Raw genomic sequence first — 20,766 nt, 5'->3', positions numbered from 1 at the left:
CTGCCAGGTGAGTGGCTGACAGGTGCCATTTGTTTTTGCATGCCAGAGAAAAGATGGCTATCATGACATGGTTCAAGTGGCTTGACTTGGATCCGCCCCTGTTGATGCAGTGTACTACTACTGCACTGTCCAGAACTAATTTGAAATGAGAGTTCTTGGGCGGACGGAGTCGTTTCAGTGTGAGGAATACTGCCATGGCCTCCAGTACATTGATATGTAGCTGGCGGAATGTTAACGACCAAGTTCCTTGAACTTTTTCGTACTGGGAGTATCCTCCCGACCCTGTTAGTGAGGCGTCTGTGTGGATCACTAATGATGGAGGGGAAACTGTAGAGGAATTGCTTTTGAAAGGTTCTTTGTCTCCGTCAGGGGCGGAGACGTTTCCGTAAGATTGCTGGGATAAAGGCTAGTTTGTCCCGTGATCTGCAATTCGCTCTTGAGCGCCATACTCTGTTATATCTTGAGTTTGGCTCTGAGCAGAACGTCTGTGACTGATGCAAAACTGGAGTGAGCCCAGGATCCTCTCCTGGCACCTCCTGGATGGTTTGTTGGTCGTTTGAGAAATTGTTTTGTAGCTCTTGCAATTTCTTTCCTTTTCACGACGGAATTGATAGAGTGTGCGATTGGTAAGTCCCACTGAAGGCCTAACCACTGGAATCGAGATTCCTGGTGTTAGTCTGGACTTGGTTTTGTTTATTTGAAAACCTAAATGTTCCAGGAACTTTGATGCACTCTGACCGTTGCTTCTTTGCATTCTTTGGGGTTCTTTGCCCAAATAAGCCAATCGTCCAGATAAGCCACTAACATTATTCCTGTTTCCTTAGCTCTTGCACTACTGCTTCCGCCAATTTGGTGAAGATCCTGGGGGCTATGTGAGCCCGAATGGCATTACCTTGAAGGAGTAGGATGTTGCCTAGTTTGAAGCCTAGGAATGGAAGGAAGTGTCTGGCTATGGGAACATGATAGTAGGCATCTGTAAGATCTATAGAGGTTGTGACGGCCCCACGGGGAAGTAAGGTCCATACCTGCGAAACGGTCAGCATCCTGGACTTGTCGCAATGAATGAATAAGTTCAGATGGGACAAGTCTAAGATGATTCTTCGGTTTACCGAGTCTTTCTTTGGCACGCTGAACAAGCGTCCTTGAAATTTTAAATTGTTGACTCTTGAGACTACTCCTTTGAGAAGGAGGTCTTCGGTATACTCTACCAATTCCGTTGTTGGTGCGTTGATAGAATCTGTTGGTTTTTGGAGGAGGGCCCTCTAGCCAACTCCAACCTAGTCCCTTTGTTACTATACTTTGAGCCCAAGGGCTGGAACCCCAACCGCTGGCGGAAGAGGTACAGCCTCCCTCCTACCTTGGGATTCTCACCGCTGGTTTGCCGAGGGGCGGCCACCTCTTGCTCCTCGGAAATCCAAACCTCTTCCCCTGTAGCAGCCCTGCCGGATCCTCTGAATCGAGAGGCACCTCTCGCTCTACTGCCTCTCGCAAACCTATTGAAAGCCTGGAAAGTTCTGGCTTTCATAGTTGGAATTGTAGGCTGGCGAGAAGGCAAAGCAAGGAAGGGGAGGGTTGAGATTGCTGGGACTGAGGGGTCAGAAACAAGGTATTGTTGTTGACCCTTCGACGATGGTTGCCCTTGTGATGCTGGGACTGCCTGAACCAACGTTTGTTGAGAAGGCTGGAAGGGAGAGAACGTCCTTGGTTTCTTCTTGTCCTTGGGTTAGGACCAGAAGATTCCTGCCTCCGCTTTGCTACCAGTCCCCCCCACCTGACTTTGAGGCACTGGTTGACCTTAGAAGCCTCATGAAGGACTTCTGCTACTACTGGTGCTGGAAAGAGGTCCGTTCCCCAAATTGAGGAAGCAATCAGTTTATTCGGTTCATGGCGGATAGTAGCTTCCGCCAGAACGTGCTTCCTACAATTTCTCCTGGCTATGAGGAAGTCGTAAAGGTCACACTGCATGGTGTGCAGCAGACCTTTAGCCAAAACTTTAAATAACGGCTCTTGTTGGTATACAAGAGCCGTCATCTCCGCCATAGTCATGGAGGAAAGGGATCTCGCAAGCCTAGTCTGGGCGTCGTACTCCATCTGGATGAGAGAGTCCGACAACCCCGGTGGGAGTCTCTCACTAAAGAGAGAGGTGGCACAGTCCGCCTTTAGTTTTCCTACTGAGAAAGTAGGAACTGCCCCTTCGAAGTACGTCTCGGAGCCTGGGGGGGACTAAGAGAGGTGGGTTCCGTCTCTCGTAGTTGAGGCAGGGGCTCGTCTTTCAGGGCGGCCTGAAAGGTTGCTTCCACTACCTTAAGGGTCAGTTGGTAGCGGAGTCCCTTCCACCGGAGTAAAAATGGTGAAAGGGACTCCTAAAGGCTGTGATGCGGGTGTTTTCACACCCCCATTCTTCCAGACTTCTCATTAGAGTCTGCTGTGCCTGTTCCCTCGGAAGGATCACTGTTTCCTTGGGAACCTTGTGCCTCTCTCATCATCGCTGCTTCCGTTAGTCGGACGTAGCCAATGAATGGTGGTTGAAGGTCTCTGGGGTGGAACTCGAAGTCCTCACGCCTTCGAGTTCCTATGCCTTCGATTGTCAACATTCCGTTGACAAACGGGGCATATGAAGCGATCCTCCAAGGGTTGGCCGCCTTGAATTCCGGCAGTTGGCTGGAATCTGGCATTGGAAGAGGAGAAGGTGGCACAGATAGAGGGGAACCTGCCGCAATCGAGGTTTGGATCCCGGCGATGGCATTCTCCTGAGCGGCCAGCCGTTCCGCCAGCGATTGGATCGACTGGCCGGAAGACGTAACAGAACTGGAGAGCTGGGAGAGCACCGAGCCGACCTTGTTGTCAACCAAGGCCCCTACGATCACTCCCACCTGCTCCAGAATGTTAGCCGAAAAGGATTCGGGATCAAAAAAGAGGGACTTGAGCCCGATCCTTACGTGATCTATGTTTGGGGGACCTCGACGCAGAGGAAGAGGCCTCCCTTGACCTAACTGATCCCCCCAGGGGTGGTGAGCGGAGTTATAGTGTCTGTCAGGATGACCGATTTCTTGGGGAGAGACTTTTTAAGTTTCTCATCGGTCATCTTTAGCCTTGGGGATCACTGAAGTAGCCTTAGGACGGACAGACCGCTGCTCTTCAGTGAAGCCCCGGAAAGAAGTGGAAGTAGAAGGATCAGTAGAAGGTGATGGAGAAAGGGAATTCAGGAAAGGGCCCTGAGAACCCACAGGAGCTGCCCCTACTACACCCTTACCTGTACCCATGGAGTCAATAGCCATGGGTTCAACGTCGAGGTTCATTGCCGCAACGTCTTCTGCAACGTCCTCTGGGAAATCCCCCTCCTGTAGGGAGATCATGACTTGAAGGTCGGCCAGCAAAGGGGCGGCCGCTATCGGGTCCACCACTGATCCTTTCTTGGCTCCTGGGAATATTAGGTCCGCCATATCCTGGGTAAGAATGTAGGGGCGGCCCTTAGAATTCCGGCCAAAACCCCCTACCCAAGCTTTGAGAGTCGACAAAGCTTTCTTCTTTTCTTTTCATCAGAACCCTGTAAAAAAGGGTCTAGAGTTAGGGAGGGAGGAGGGATGGGGAGGAATGTCTGTTGTGTTGAGATTATATGAATATGTGTCTCATATGTGAAAGGTATAATATAACAACAAGTATTCCAGGTGACGAATGAATGAAGAAAGTGCTAAGAAACTTACTACTAGTGAGGCATCTCCTACTAGCAAGTAGCAGGTTTGGCAAGCTTCATGATGCCAAACGATAAAATCCTCCACTTTCACTGCAAATCCTGCCATAGAACGGCATACTATATGGCCGCACAGGTCTTGGAGGATGGCACTGCACCCAATCTCCTGGCAACAACATCTGTAAGTCAAAGGATACAGAGTACCAATGACAACCTCCGGTGGAATAATATGCAAACTATCCGTGGGTGCCGGAGTAGGACCGACGGATAGAGATCTAGTATGAATATTACGCAGAAAAGTTACGAGGGGGGAAGAAGTCTCTGCCTCCGCCTAAGCTCACTTGTCATATGACTAAAAATAGACTCCGTAGGGCCCGGAGTTCTCCGTATGGCCCGGAGTTAATTATTATTGAGTGAGCAATGTCAAACTTCTAACGAAGCAAGGGATAGTACGAGAGGCGGAAATAAAAAAACCCCCCGGAGTAACGCAAAAGATTCTAAACATTAAATACAAAATAAAACAAAATAAAACCCTTATATCAGTAAGTGCTCGTGTGAACTATCCTAAGTGGATAGGAAACCCAGTGGTTCCCTCCCCCCCTCTCCTATGTTCGGTAGCGGCGGATAGACACCTGCCGGACTGAATGAGGGGGAAAGAGTAGGGAAGAATGTGGGGTAGGGGAGCCCTCCCCCTGAGCGGCCAGTTAAGGACGGAGAAGAAGGGGGGAGGAGGTCCCGAGCCCCCGAGCACGTGACGAGTGAGAGTACCAGTAGGGGAGGGGAGATCCCCACCAGTCCGTGAGTCACCCCCTCTCATGCAGACTCGGACGCTAGCGCTGAGAAACGAGTCATCACCATCGACGTGGATGGCAATGTATGGAGGGGGGGGTGGGGAATGGTGGGGGACGGGAGGGGGACCCCGTAACCGTGGGTGGCTCACCGTGATAAACCGGTGGTCTTCCCAGCCAGGTGAAAGATACGATGGTGGGGAAGAACCGTCGGAACAACATCAATATCACTGATATAAATAGGATTATTTATAATAATCAATCAAATAAAGAAAATTAAAGGCGATATCTTAAAGCTAGACTAACACGGGGTGGAACACGAAGCTAAGCAAACAGAAAATTAGGTTAATCGCCGATCCGAAGAAAGGGGTATGTTAGCCTAATTTAACCTCTAGTTCAAGAAAACGGGGGGCAGGCTAATCACCAATCGACAATTGGGGTATGAAAGCCTAACTTAACGGTAAAATAAATTATAAACAGGGAAGCTAATCGCCATACCGAAGCATGGTGTATGTTAGCCCACCTAGTACCTATAATATTATTAAAGGTAATCAGGAACTAGAGAAGGAAAGAGAGAACATCAGAATAATTAAAGATGATATGACTCTCAATCGTGATGATAAAACTCCTAACAATGTAAGGCGTAGCTAGACTAAGGTCCGAAAACGTGCGGTCGGAGCGTGCCCCGTGGAGGCCTAACTAAAAAACTAACTGCTAGAGATATAGTGACTATGTATAAGTAACCATTCTAAAGTACTGAGAAAAAGGGAAATCTCTAACGGTATGGAAGACCGAAAGAGATAACCCGTACCTCCATGCGGTCGAGGGGCATACCGGCCGATAAGGCTCCGAATATGTATAAAACACGAAGATCATCATAAAATGAGATCAGTAACCCCAAACAGTACTTAACTTAGAAGCAGAAGTTGAAGACATCTTGAAAATAAATCCAAATAATTCCAAATAGAGCGAAACACAGCACCGAAAAAATTTTAACGTTTGGTGTAACGCGCGCTATCGAAAGGAATAACGTCTCAGGCGTCAGAGGCGCTCACGGTAGTAGTAGACCGGGAGCTGTAGCACGGCTGCTCCGTAGTTCGGGGTTTTGTCGAAGGAAGAAGCTAAATGGCAAGGGACCTCTGGTAGTGATTCCACTCGCTCCTTACTATACCGACACTTCTATAAGAAGTGAGCGAGCCATTTATCTTGGCATTATATTGTTTCTTTTTTCTCTAGGATGAATAGCAATATTTATTCTTCAGAAATAGTATCAAAGGAACCATTTCACAGGCCGACACAGGTCAAGCCCAGAAATAATAAAATGATACAAATAAAACCTGATGTTAGAAAATGGAGTTCATCAAATTAGAGAGTTAGAGAGAGAGACATACACAAGTAATTTTGACATACACGTACCTCTATATACTAGGCCATACTTGTCTGACACATGGGTACTTAATGAGTAGCCCATGTGACCCTGCTCCTGAGTCCTCAGAGTGCAAGATGTGGATAACGGTCAGGCATCTGTTGTGTGACCAACAGCGACTGTCAACATTGGAAACAAATCAATAAAGGAAACCTTGTCAGAATCTTTTGCATTTTCAGTGGTTCTGATTTTAAATTATGTTTATGAGGTACTCTGATTTAATGAATAGAGTATAAAAATAATTAAATAATCAAAGCATGAAAACCTAAGAGCATGTAATGAATTTTAGAACAAAATTTTAAAATGTTACTTGACTTATTCTGAATTTGAATATACTAACTTTTTAGTGTGTATTTATGGAAGCATGAGTAAATGTATTTATTGTGTGTTCCAGTGAAAGCATGTGCCTTTGTATAGTTTGTAATTTAATTTTAATTTATTCAGCATCATACTGAATGACCTATTTGGTCCCAGTGCTTGTGGCCTCAGGCCCAGTCTGGACCTGGCCTTTTATTCTAATCCTTTAGGCCAGCCGTATGAGAGCTGAAAGTCGGCTCAGTGGTCTGGTTAAACTAATTTGATAATCTCTCTTTAGGCAAGGGAGAGAAGGATAGACAATGGAACAAACACATTGGTTTTATTAGTAAGTTTTATTGTCTCTGACACTTTTGGGATCCTCCAAGCCTTCATAGGAAGTAATGAGGCAAACCCATCACTTTATGCCTAGAAGTCTAGCAGGGTGCAATATTCCATTTGGCCAACAGGTTAGAAGTATGGGGTTCCTTCTTCAGCTCTTCCAGACCAGGAAGGTATTCCTGGGTGGGTAGAATCAACCAGTTGGTTCAGAGATTTGCCCAGACTCCTTCCAACAATTGGTAAGTCTCCAATGCAAAGAATGAAGGCCTAGTGTATAAGCACGAAGTTCTTTACATTCACGTCCCACCTCGGCCACCCCTCATTCTAGTACCTGGGCCGAAAGACAAAATGGAGTGGGCAGGGCTTCTCCTATCCATCAGTAGAACAATCTAGCCTGAAAGTTAAACAGTCATTTTAGCTCATGTTCGTAAACTAAATCCTATGTAAAGAACTTCAGGTTTGTATGTTATGAAAAATACAAAGTACCTTAAAAATTTGCTATTCATTTTCTTCTATAGACACAAAGCTGTGACTTAACATTGAGTGCTTTCACCTTTTCCCAATCCTTTTTTTTTTTCAAATGTAACAACAGGTTTGTAAAGAATGGCAAGAAATAAGAACTGCAGCAGGTGAGACAGTGCTTGCTATTATAATGAATATCTCAACCTGTCAGTGTCAGTCACAGTGGTTTGACCTTGTCGGGATTGGTAATAAAATGTACAGTTTTTTGGTGTAGGCTCCTAGCCACAAAAAAAAAGTAAATTAATAAATAAATTTAAAATGTCACAAAAAGAGTTTAAGCAAACATTAATGAGGATGTGTATTCTTTCATTTACAGATTCTTAATCAGGTACCTTTCAAGGAAATATTTCAACACATGCTGCTTATAGACGAAGAGAATGACACACTCAAATATAATATTTCCTGCACAAGTAGGCAGGGCCTAATGAAGCTCTTTGCCTTTGCTACGTATTTAATACAATTGTTTCGCGTTGGTTTGGAAACTTATTCTCAGGTATGTGTGCTTGCTGTTGCAAATATTGTTTTCATAATAAAGGCACAGTATATATAAATTTTGTTGAATTTATTTTATAAAAACTAATCATATACACAGTATAACCTTCATCCATCCATATACACAGTATAATTTTTCCAATAAGGAAATTTATTATTTTACTGCATAAATACTGGACAAGTGTTTTAGTTTCTCTTAGGAAGCTAAAGAGTAATATTTTATCTTGAAAACGTGGCACTAGTGAACTTTCAGTTTATTACTAATGAATGAGTTTCTTTGTGACTAGAGTAGAATGTGGAACTTGCCTAAATATTGTTGAATTGAGAAAAATGTATTTTACAAACTGACTTTATTGCAAATAATGTAGAATTATGTAGTTAGATTAAAATTATTTGAATTTCAGAATGTTTTGTAATTTTAATTTTTCTGTATTATGTTTTCTTCATTTTCATTTTTCAATATTCCTTAGGTCCGTTATCGCGGAGTAACCAAGCGACTCTGTCGTTTTTTGCGACATACAATAGAATACATCACTGACCACTGGCATAATTACTTGAGATTCTATCAGTCCCTGCCTCAACATAGTTCAGATATGAATCAAGTAACAGCTCAGTGGGCTGTACTTCAGGTAATTTGAGAATTATGGTATTATATTCTATATGTTCTTTGCTATTGAGGAACATTTTTAATGAAATAATCATTTGAAGTAGTTTTATTGAATTTGCAGTTCGTATATCACCCCTATTACGTAATCATAAGTTTATAAATTCTTTAGATATTTAGAATATATTTCTGTGTATAAATTCTTTAGATATTTAGAATATATTTCTGTGTTAATTGTTCTTTGTAACTGTTGCCAGAGAATACTGTAAAGGGAATACTATATTTACTCTGTCAGGATTTTGTTCCAGTGCCAAGTCCATAAGCTCCTTGATTAAAGCTAATGAGTTTATTTTTCGTTGTATTGTACACTAAATTGCGATGAATTTGGTATATAACAAATTGTAAAACGATCAAGGCAACACAGAGAAAATATTATCACAAAATGATGCATGAATTTGTAACGCGTGGACATAAAAACAAGTTTTTTTTCTATAATTCGCGCATGCACGGCTGGGTAAGGCTTGTAAACAAAACAACAGCGTGATCCGTGAACTCCCAGCATCCCTCAAGGGGCGGGATTTAAAATCTTTCGTAAACTAGGCCTATAACTATTTTTCCGCGAATATTTAAAACAATCTTTCTGTAGTCCACTTGACACCCGACAGACAATTTTAGTCGACAGACAATACGTCCAGTTGGCGTTTAAGGGTTAAGAGACTAGCAATGCCTAAGGCCCTTGTCATCTGACTAGAAGCAGTTAGAAGTTATATTTAAGGGGGCATTCTGCTTATATAGAAATCATGCTCTGAATTTTATGAAATTTTTATGTTATGCATGGTATATATAAGGTGATGTTCCAGAAAAAAAATTTCAGAGTGATCGGATGATTATTTTGGATTTTATTGAAAAAATTAAAAAATATATAAATTAAAAATGTAACTCCTTCATTTTTAGAGCTATTGCAATGCGGTTTCATACACAGAAAGTATATCATAGAGGGAAAAAACTTTGGGAACAGTTTTTTAAATTTTCCCTTTTTTTGGATGGAGGGCAAGGGGAGATTTTCTCCAAAAATTTTGTTAATTTTATCATCACATGTTCCTCGTCAACCTAAGAAAAATATCTAGCCCCAACAAAATATTTATCTTTCTTTCCTCTTTCCAATGGTATATTTAAATTTAAAATTGGCCTATAAATATACAAGTACTAATTAGCATTTGAAGTGCAAAAATGTGAAAACTGGGAAAAAGTCATAAAGGTCAACAAGTTTTTTTTTTTTTTTATGCACTCGGGGAAAAAACTTTTCTTTGAGCAAAAACATGTTACAAATAAATATTTAATATTCACTTGCACTTAGTTCAGACTGCCTTTCCTTCTTTCTAATATTTATTAGTTTTTTTTTTTTTTTTTTTTGCTTGATTTCTGGCTTCAAGTCCCCTCCCCCCCCCACCCCACCCCACCCCACCCCACCCCCTCCTAAAAAGGGGGGTTAGTATTTGCTCGAGGTGAGGGTATCAAGTACCACCTGATTCTTTGTTGCCTGGTTTGAAACCAATTTAATAAAAGTTTAGTATCTACCAGGCTTATATTCTTAACTCATTTTGAGTCATTTTTTAACGTTGTTTGGTCTTTTTGACCTTTGGGGTCTGTTTTTCAAGCCTCAAATAAGAAGAACTGTTCTATACTTTCACTTGTGCCAAACAGATGTGTTAGTAAGTTGTGTTCAATTGTTGTTACTTGTACACAAAAAAGCACTCTATTTTGGCCAAAAAAGGGATTTTGACGAAGGAAAAATCTATTTCTGGGGAGAGACCTGTGTCGCCCGGTGAAAAGGATCCTGCTATCCACTTTTCTGATATAAATACTTTCTAAATATACCAGAGAAAAAGCTAGCATTGGTGTGCAGAGGTTACTACCCTCGCGCGAGCACTCAAAGGGCGTCGTGTATAAAGTTCAGGGCGTGTGAAAGCCACTATTCACAGGTCTCCTGCCATTTAGAGTATTCCTTCTCAAAACCCACATATGGGGTGAGCCGTGCCAACGGCCACACTCACACTGCCTCTGTACTACCACTACTGACACCCGATGCGAGCGCCCCCACTCAATCCTTGCTTTGTTAGATACTTTTCCTGGCTTGGATAGGTGTAGGGAAGGGAAGACTATGGGTTGGGTTCACCAGGCGACACAGGTCTCTCCCCAGAAATAGATTTTTCCTTCGTCAAAATCCCTTTTCTGGGTTGACCTGTGTTCGCCGGTGAAAACTTGCTAGAGAATGCCATCCAAGCCAATAAATAAAAGTAAACTTAAGGGGAAAAATGAAATGAACTTCATTAAGATATATGTTTACTTAATGTAAAAGATATTAGTAACAATAGAAAAAACTTAACATACTAATACTTAATAACTAGGACTTAAGCTATGGCTTAGAAATAATTATGCTTAATGGTAATACAAAAGGAATTTTTATACAGGTAAGGAATTTTTGATACAAAATTCTGGATATGTACCATCCGGATTATAAAAAACTCGTCCAGAACTAATTAAATATGTACAAAATATGTGGCAGGGTGATGCCGGGTTCTCCATATACTGAGGAGAGAGGCATCGTGGCGAGTATTAGTGAGGCAGGTAGAAAGGAGGGGGGGGAAGGGGGCCAGAAGATTAGGAAATGTTATTGGGGGGAGACTAGGCTCCCTGCTGCTATAGTTGAATATTTTAGAGATTGTAAATTCTTTAGATAGTGGCGTTTGAAAACTGTTGGAGATTTCCAACCCGTATATTTTTCAAGATCCTCAAAGTTCATATTCTGAAAATAATTAATTGATGTAGCCACTGCCCGGATGTCATGAGCATGTGGAAATGACTCCGGGTTGGCTTGTTTTATAAAGTAGAGTATCTGCTGTCTAATACCTTTGATAGAGATCGTGCCGCCATCTTCTCTAATAAAGAGAGGATCTGAGGACTTTGTGGAGGTCCTGGCTAAAAAGGACTTAAGAGTTGCAACAGGACATAGAGATGTGTCTTGAGGCAGGGGAATAATCTTCCAAGGAGACCACCTATTTTGGGGGTCTTCATTTTTTGCCAGGAAACTCCGGTCCGGGGAGAGTAGCACTTCCCCTGATGGGAGGAAATCTATGTTTTCTGTGTTACGAGAGAGAGCTGAAAGTTCAGATATTCTGGCACTTGAGGCCATAGCCTTTAGGAACAAAGTTTTCCTCAGAAGAGTAATAAATGCACAAGATTCATTAGCAGTGTCTGACGCCAGTCTTAGGACATCATTTAAGAACCAAGTGACCTTTTGTGGACAGACAGTTGGCCTAAGGCGTGGTCATGCTTTTGGAATGGAAGAGAAATATGAATCTGACAAGTCTATTTTGAAACCGACTTGAAAGATCTTCTTTAAGGCTGATTTTATTGTTGTAATAGTTTAGGCGGCTAGGCCCTTCTCGAATAAAGTTCTGAAAAACGAGATGGCCAGATTTGGGGTCATTTTATGGGTATCTGAATGTTTTAAAAATTCAGCCAACTTTTTAACAGCTGAATCATATTGCCTAAGTGTTGAATCTCTTTTGTCTGATTCTATGAATATGATATTACACGGATCAATACTCGCATCTTCTTGAGCCGCAAACTTCATGAAATCCATAAAGTTAGGGTTTGGAGAATTCTTGAGGAAGCTGACACAGTTCGAGTTTGTACTACCTGTGTCAGTTCCGGGCGAGGGATCCTTCTGGGATGGAGCTTCAGCTCTAGAAGGAGCGGAAACCAGTTGCTTTTGGGCCAGTTGGGAGCCACTAGGGCTACTTGTCCTGTGAAGGAGCGTAGCTTGTGCAACACTTTCATCAGAAGATTCACTGGAGGGAACAGGTAAATCTTCTGCCACTGGTTCCAATTTATGGCTAACGCGTCTGTGGCATAGGCTAGAGGGTCCAGATTGGGAGCCACATAGCATGGTAGCTTGTGGTTGGACTCTGTTGCGAATAAATCCACTTGCAGGCCTGGGATTTGACTGGAAATCCACTGGAATGAATTCATGTCTAGGGACCATTCTGACTCCAGTGGAGTGGCCCTGGAGAGAGCGTCCGTGATCACATTCCTGACTCCTGCCAGATGAGTTGCTGACAGGTGCCAGTGCTTCTTTGCTGCCGAGGTAAATATTGCTACTAGTATATGATTCAGTTTGCTTGTTCTGGAGCCTTCTCTGTTTAGGCAATGGACTACTACTAGGCTGTCCGAGACTATCCTCACATGGTTGTTTTCGGGTGGTGATAACCTTTTCAGAGTTAGAAAAACTGCCATGGCTTCCAATACATTGATGTGGAATTGGCGGAACGTGTTTAACCATGTTCCCTGAGTTTTCTGGTGCTGAGAGTATCCCCCCCAACCACTCAGTGACGCGTCTGTATGAATCGTCACAGATGGGGGAGGGAAGTGCAGTGGCACTGACTTGGTTAGATTCTTGAGTTTCGACCATGGGTGAAGTCTCTCTGCCAGTACGGATGGAATTACTGAGAGTTTGTCTCTGAGGTGATTGTTGGCTCTCTCCTTCCAGACACGATTGATATCTTTCAATCTGGCTTTCAGTAGGATGTCTGTTACTGACGCAAATTGTAGTGAACCGAGGATCCTCTCTTGGGTACGTCGAGAAATCGTTTCGTAGCTGTTGCTATCTCCTTGGTCTTCTTGGGTGGAAGGGATAGCTTGTGTTTCTCCAGGTCCCATTGGATTCCCAGCCATTGGAAGTGGGAAGCTGGTTCCAGTCGCAACTTCTCTTTGTTTATTTGAAATCCTAGAAGTTCTAAGAGTTCTATGACTTTGGCTGTTGACCTGCGGCATTCCTCGACTGTGGTTGCCCAAATGAGCCAGTCGTCTAGGTAGGCTACCAGCATTATTCCTCGGGTCCTGAGTTCCTGGACTACTGTCTCTCCTAGTTTGGTGAATATTGTGGGCGCGATGTTGAGCCCGAATGGCATGACTTTGAATGAATACGCCTTGTTGCCTAATCGGAAGCCTAGGTATGGAGAGAAGTTCCTTGCTATCGGAACATGATAGTAAGCGTCTGTAAGATCTATAGAGGTGGTGACGGCCCCACGGGGAAGTAAGGTCCGCACCTGCGAGACTGTCAGCATGCGGAACTTGTCGCAAAGAATGTAAGAATTGAATTTGGACAAGTCTAGAATGACTCTTCTTTTGAATGAGTTCTTCTTTGCGACAGTGAACAGACGTCCTTGAAATTTTAGGCTCTTCACTCTCTTTATGGCTTTCTTCTGCAAGAGATCTTTGGTGTACTCTTCCAAGTCCGTTATTGGAGTCTGGAAGAAGTTCACTGGTGGTGGTGGGAATCCTCCCTTCCACTTCCAACCCAGGCCCTTAGAGATTATGCTGTACGCCCAAGGGCTGAAAGTCCAAAGATCTCGGAACCAGTATAGCCTCCCTCCTACCTGATACTTCTCACTGGTTTGTTGCGGGCTTATAGCCCCAGCCTCCGCGGAACCCCCTGCCTTTAGACCCGCTACATAGTCGGGAGTGGCCTCTGGCTCTACTACTACCGGCATGTCGGTTGTAGCCACGAAAGGAACCACTGGCTTCATAGACGGGGTTGAAGGCGGGGGAGGCCATTAGGGCTGCAGAGGTTGCAGGCTGTTGGCCTTGTGGAGCCTGAAGCAGCACAAACTGCTGCTGGGGCTGGGCCTTTGATGTCGAAGGTTTCGACATTTGGGCGAGGGGCATTGCCTGTGCCATTTGTTGGGGACAAAAAGTCTTATATGGCGCGAAGTATCTTTGTTTCTTTCTAAACCTGGCTTGTTTTCCGGTTGCCTCAAACTTACGTTTGAAGGGCAGACCCCGGGCAGACTTTGATTGGCCCTGGAGGCTTCCCTCAAGACGTTATCTACCTCTTCTTGAGGGAAGAGGTTCTCGCCCCAGATTGAGGTTTTAATTAGTCTATTAGGCTCATGCCTAATAGTAGCCTTCGCCAAGACGTATTTCCTGCAAGCTCTTCTTGCGACACCAAAATCGAATAGGTCCGACTGGTAAGTCTGTAGCAGACTCTCTGTCAAGACCTGGAAGAGCTGCTCGTCCTTGTAAATGGAAGCTACCAACTCCATTGAGGCAACGGAGTTGATAGACCTAGCCAGTCTAGTCCTAGCCTCAAATTCAGATTTTATCATGTTCTCCGGCAGCTTGGGGAGCTTATCGGAGAACAAGGTCGAGGCACAGTCCGAATCTAATTTGCTGACCGTAAATTTGGCGGGAGCATCCTGCCAGAAGTCTCTGTTGGCAGGTATCACGTTTACGCAACGAGTATAATGTTAAAACCATACTTTCATCATTCTCTTTTGCTGTTTTTGAACTTATTTAACTAATTTGAGTATTGTAATTTGGTCTCTCGTAAAATCTGATTATCATAAGACGAATTATCATAACGTGAACACTATACATATAGTTAACTGTATACTGCATAAAACCTTATTATTCCTTGGCTCTTTTAAAAAGTTATGCTTTACTTCACTGTATCCAATAATAGTGTATGTAGTTTCATATTACTACGTATACAGGTAGTTGTCGACTTACGACCACAATTAGTTACAACTAACTGGTCGTAAATTGATTTGGACATAAGTCGGCCTATGTTAATTTACCATAAGAATATTATACTAGCCTAGCCTACACTACACAGCAAAATTTATACATATATGGCATAGTAATTATTAATTTCAGCTAATTCTCTAGGTTCAATGCACATTGGCTTATGATAATTTAATACAAAGAGAAATTGAATAACATTTAACAAGATAGCCTCACATATATGAGGATGATGTTTTCATGGTACATATATCGTATATAAACGAATACAGTAGCCTAGCCTACAGTATACTGTATACTACATATATGATATACTAATTTAGTACAGGCAGTACCCGGCTTACGATGGGTTCGGCTTATGACGTTCCGAGGTTATGATGCTTTTCAATTATATTTATCAGACATTTATTTCCAAGTTGACGACACATGGTCCAGGGTTACAACACCTACAACGCTGATCTGGCAGAAGAAATATGACTCCAAAAATGCAGAATAATCAATATTTGAACGTTTTTTTTGGTGAAAATTGCAATAAGCCTGCAATTAACATAGTTTTTTCTGGGCCAAGCCCGTGTCACTTTGTGAAATATCCCTTCAGTTCATATTTCTAAGGTAAATAATGCTAACATTACCAGAGAAGAATAAAAGAGGGGGATGTCAGAGTATCCTGACTCGCTCACCCTAAATAAAAAGAGGGTGTCGGTATGGTACTGGGGCGAGTGAAACCACTACCATGGACCTCTTGTCATTTAGATCTCTCCTCCACCAAAATCCCCCTGCTAGAGAGAGCTGGTACACAGACTGCACCAGCAACTACTACTACTCCCCCACCCACGCTAACACCAGCGCCTCTAGTGGCCATCCTTGACGTTAGCGACACCTTGCCCACACGTGCTTTTGCTCTCTGTGTTTGTGCTTGCTATTTTGGATTATATTGCAACTATGGAACTTCAAGCCATCGCCGCAGCTAAGTTAAGTACTGCCAAAAGGTTACACGTAATTTTAGTCAGACAGGATCCGTTTTTCAACCGTTTTTTAGGTATATTTACGGCACCTCCTGCGTCTGGTCTCAGGCTCGCCATACTGGCTCGCCTCGTGTGTTTCTTTGCTAGCTCCTTCTGTCTTCCATACCGTCGTAGCTATTGCTGTGCAGTTTTTATGATTAATTTTATGTGTGGTGCAAGGTGTGCTACTGAATTTTATATTCTCATCGTATTATTCGGGAATCCTATGCCTTTATGTCTTAGCTCAGTGTTCATGCATGCATGTGCCTTTGTCTAGGTCTGTTAGGCATGTGGGGTCATAGCCCCTCTCTCTCTTTAGTCCTACCACCCTGGCCGTCGCCCTCCGTTTATACGTATCGGCAGAGGCCAGCTCCCGAGTAGTTGGGCTTCCTACCTTCCAGGTAGGTTAGCCTAGCTTCTCTAGGACGTTTCTTTTCCTTTCTCTTCGATTCCCTTCCTTTCTATTTTGATATGATGTGTTATCTGTATTCTGTTTATGTTGCATGTTAGAGACGGTTTGAGCTAGCCTAGGCTATCTCTTTTCGCCTGGTCTATCCGTCCGCTTGGTCCTACCACATTCGCGGTGGGCCAGATGATCGCCACGAGCCACCAGCTCAGTCCCCCTACCTGCTTTCCTCCCCATAGCGGGGGGGAGGCAGACCGCGCTCGCTCACGGTTGCCATGGCAACCAACCGGGCTCTCCTCCCCTCTTCCTCTCTACCCAGGGAGTTACCTTGAGTCTGGCTCTTCATACCATTCTCTTCCTGGGATCCAGGGGGGGTCCCTTGTGCGTTCGGGTTGGGTTGGCCACCCCGCCCACTCGTACCGGGTCCTCCTCGGGTCTCTTCTCAGCTCTCTCCTTCCCTCGGTCACCCCCCAGCCTACCCACCGCGCTAGCGGCGGGCTCATCTGGCTCCGCCAGTTCATAGGGGGGTGGCAGAGAGCAGCTCTCACATGCATACGTATTAACATATATATATAATTATAGTTTTTACAATTATATTTGTGTTATCATTATATTATCTATTCCGCTAGTCTGGCGGAGTGCCCGCTCACCATCCGGGTCCTCCTCCTGCTTGCGGAAATTTTGTACAGCGGAGCTGAGCTCCGCCCGCTTTAGTTATTTATCTGGATTAGTCCTCTCATGTTTCTCAGCTGTCCTTGTACCCCTCACCCTCGTGTACAGACTGATAGCTGGTTCGGTGGAACTCTGTACTCCGGTGCCCCGGTAACTATCGGGCTAGTTTACCAGGTCTTACGGACTATCTCTACAGGAGAACAGGAGAGGACTATGCCCAGAAAATTTTTCACTCCGGCATGCAGCAGAGTATTATATCTCTTAGCAGGCTAGTCCTGTTAGTAACTGCTGATACTCATGTATCTGTCCACTTACAGGCTACCAACTGCCAGGAACCTGGGTGCAATGCCATCCTACAAGATCCCTGTGGTCATGAGGTCTGCCGGACCCATGCCCCCTGTGCCATCCGCCATGGTGAATTAGTGGTATGGCACCATGAAGCCTGCTCCATCTGTTACGACTTGGTGGATCAGTTTTCCGCCGGAGTAAGTATACACCGGAGTGATATGCTTATACTGTTTATTGAAGCAATATGATAAGAGATATAAACATTATTTAGTTCTAGATGTTTAATCATATAACCTCGGGGCTTCGTTGTAAGGATTACAATGACCCTCTCTTCCAGGCTGCCGCCGTGAAGGACGCCGCATCGGCTACCTTGAGGGCATGGGTCGGCGGGTTCGGAAAGAACGTATCCAAGGGGGAGCCGTACATCCTGGACAAGAGTATGGCTGTAAGCCTCTTCCCGGGCGGGAAGTCGACCGGTTACGTCAACCCAGCAGCGGCGCCTCCGTGCATCGCCGCCATCCAGCAACAGGTGGCGCAGGCGCTGGCAGCCCAGGGCAACCCGGAGATCGCTGAAGAAGTGGCTACCCTGGACCTGAATGTAGAGCCAATGGCGGTAGGTGAAGGTAATTTGTTAGTTGAGGTAGGTTTGCTGGGAGCTCAAGGGCTTCCCTTGGGCTTATCTGGATCTTCTTCCTCTAATCTTTCTTCTACTTCTTTCCAAGGCTTTTCCGAACCTGACGTTCCGGTTAGGTCGTCATCAGCTTCAGCTGTCCCTAAAGTGAAAGGGAAGCGAGAGCAGAAGACCCTGGAGAGGACGTCTTCTAAGAAGACCTCGTCCTCCACATCTCATAAGACTCCGGCTCACCACCCCGGAGCAGGGAAATCGAAGTCCTCTTCGACTTCACATTCAAAAGGGTCCAGAGGCAAGTCCTCTAAGGATAAGGCCTGTGCTTCCACAGAGCCGAAGCCTTCGACGTCCACCGGAACACGCCCTAAGACTCCTATGTCGGTCAGGGACCCTAGTCCCTTCGACACAGAGGCTTTCACTGCAAATATAATGCAGCAGATGGGGAACCTGGTCGGTAACTTGGTTAACGACAGGTTTGAGCAGATGTTCTCACGCATCTCCACCTCGTTTGAGGAGTCTAATCAGTCGATCCGGAGTATTGCGGAGAGGCTGGCAAACCAGGAAAATCTGATGGCGGGCCTCAGGGAGAATTCCCCAGCAGTTCTTCCTCAGTCAGGTATGGCGTTACAACCCATGCCAGACTACGAATCTCTTCCTCCCTTCACGGCGAGCAATCCTTGGAGGGTCGCAGCTTATGCCCCCTTCAAGGATGGTATGTTGACCTTACCAGATTGTGGTACTCGGAGAATAGAGGACTTTGAGTTCCACCCCGCCAACCTCCAACCACCCTTTATAGGCTATGCTCGCCTGACAGAGGCAGCAATGAGAAGGGAGGATAGGATCCCGAAAGAGACAGTCATCTATAGTCGGGATCAAGCTCAAAGAGAATGGATTAGAAGTTTGGAGGATTGAGATTGTATTAATACCAAACTTCAGGCTTTCAAAAGTCCATTTACCATCTTTGTGGCAGAGGAGGATACACCAATCCCCTTTACCACAAAATTAGCAGAGCTAACCATGCAGGCCGCCATGAAAGACGAGCCTATGCCCCAACTGAGGGAGACAGAGCCAACATCTCTTCTCCTTCCAGGATCTGAAGACCTCTGGGCTGATCTGCCGGCTACCTTCACGGTTGGGAAGCTCAAACCAGATTGTGCAATTGCACAATTTGGAGGGAGGCTCCCTAGGTTGTCGGATAACCTGATCCAAGCGGAATTTGATGCTAGGACCAGGTTAGAGAGGACTTTGAACGCCCTAGTGATGACAGAAGTTGCCGCAATTACATATGGGATGGAACCTCTGTTCAAACTTCTAGCCAAAGCACAGACACACACTGTTCAGTGTGATCTGTACGACTTTGTGATAGTGAGACGCAACTGCAGGAGGCCACGATTCGTCACGAGCCGAACAAGCTACTTGCGTCTTCCATCTGGGGCGCTGACCTCTTTCCCGAAGCGGTGGTGAACGAGGTTCAGCATGAAGCAACTAGGCTTAATCAGAGCCTTAAAGTCCGGTGGGGACTTTCATCCAAAAGGAAGCCCGAAGTTGCTCCTTCAGCTTCGAAGAAGTTGAAGAAGCCTAGAAAGTTCACACCTTTCCAGGCTACTCAGCAGCAACAAATGGTACAAGCCGTACCAATGTCCCAGGTGGTTCAGCCGTCAACATCGAAGAACCAGTCCCAACCGATTCTTCTACTGACTTCCCAAAACCAGCCCTCGACCTCATATGCTGTATCTCCGGCCTTCAATCCAGTCTTTGAAGGCCAGGCGTTCCAAGCCTTTAATAGGTTTGGAAGAGGAAGCAGGGCTAGAGGTGCATTTCGCCAAAGAGGTGGCGGAAGGACACCTAGTAGGGGCAAGCACTTCCGAGGAGGACGCGGATCACGCCCCGCCCCAAGTCAGTGAGAACCCTCAGGTGGGAGGGAGGCTGTTCCCCTATCGTCACAGATGGGGATTCAGCAGTTGGGCACAAAGCATTGTGTACAAAGGGCTGGGATGGAGTTGGATCAAAGGTACCCCTCCATCCAAAACATTCCTTCAAAAACCAACAAAGGAATTGACAGAGTATGCACAGGAACTCCTTCAGAAAGGGGTAGTATCAAGAGTCAAACATTTAAAGTTTCAAGGACGCTTGTTCAGCGTGCCAAAGGGAGTAAGGAACGTGATAGCAGATGCCCTGTCTCGATCAGTTCCTCTAGAATCGGAGTGGTCCCTGGACAAGCGCTCATTTCAGTGGATATGCCAAAGGGTCCCAGGCCTCCAGGTGGATCTTTTCGCATCACAATCCAACCACAAGCTCCCTTGCTATGTGGCCCCCAACCTAGACCCTCTGGCTTATGCCACAGACGCCATGTCCATAGAGTGGAATCAGTGGAAGAAGATATACATCTTTCCTCCAGTGAATCTTCTATTGAAAGTCCTGAACAAGCTCAGGTCTTTCAAGGGACAAGTTGCTCTAGTAGCCCCGGACTGGCCCAAGAGCAATTGGTACCCTCTTCTTCTGGAATTGGGTCTCCGACCTCAACGGATTCCCAATCCCAAACTGTCCCAATCAGTACAAATGAGGACTGTGTTCGCTTCCTCAGGAATTCTCAAAACCCTAACTTTATGGACTTCATGAAGTTCGCGGCTAAAAGAGATGCCAATATTGATCCTCAGAATATCCTTTTCTTAGAATCGGATAAAAGAGAATCAACGTTGCGTCAGTATGACGCAGCAGTTAAAAAACTAGCAAATTTCCTGAAGGAAACGGATTCTAGAACCATGACTGTTAATTTGGCTATATCCTTTTTCAGATCCTTATTTGAAAAAGGTCTAGCAGCTAGTACTATTACGACCAATAAGTCAGCGTTAAAGAAAATCTTCCAGTTTGGCTTTAAGATAGACTTAACAGACTCTTATTTCTCATCTATTCCTAAAGCTTGTGCTAGGCTCAGACCATCAGAAAGACCTAGCTCAATTTCATGGTTCTTAACCCTTAAACGCCGAAGCGGTAAAATAAAAATTGTCTCCCGTGTGCCGGAGG

At 44.9% G+C, this 20,766-nt stretch overlaps 1 protein-coding gene across 1 annotated transcript in view; it reads left to right on the top strand.

The window, feature by feature from the left end:
* LOC135223095 (ectopic P granules protein 5 homolog) overlaps positions 1 to 20,766 on the top strand; it is a 759,396-nt gene that overhangs the window by 86,300 nt on the left and 652,330 nt on the right. Inside the window, 2 exon segments of the mRNA XM_064261599.1 lie at positions 7,380 to 7,556; positions 8,026 to 8,184. Of these exon segments, the coding sequence (XP_064117669.1) occupies positions 7,380 to 7,556; positions 8,026 to 8,184 (336 nt within the window).

Source organism: Macrobrachium nipponense, chromosome 8, assembly GCF_015104395.2.
Source record: "Macrobrachium nipponense isolate FS-2020 chromosome 8, ASM1510439v2, whole genome shotgun sequence".
NCBI classification, from domain to species: domain Eukaryota; kingdom Metazoa; phylum Arthropoda; class Malacostraca; order Decapoda; family Palaemonidae; genus Macrobrachium; species Macrobrachium nipponense.
Note: the sequence above shows the minus strand (reverse complement) of the source record. Positions and strands in the feature narration are given on the sequence as shown.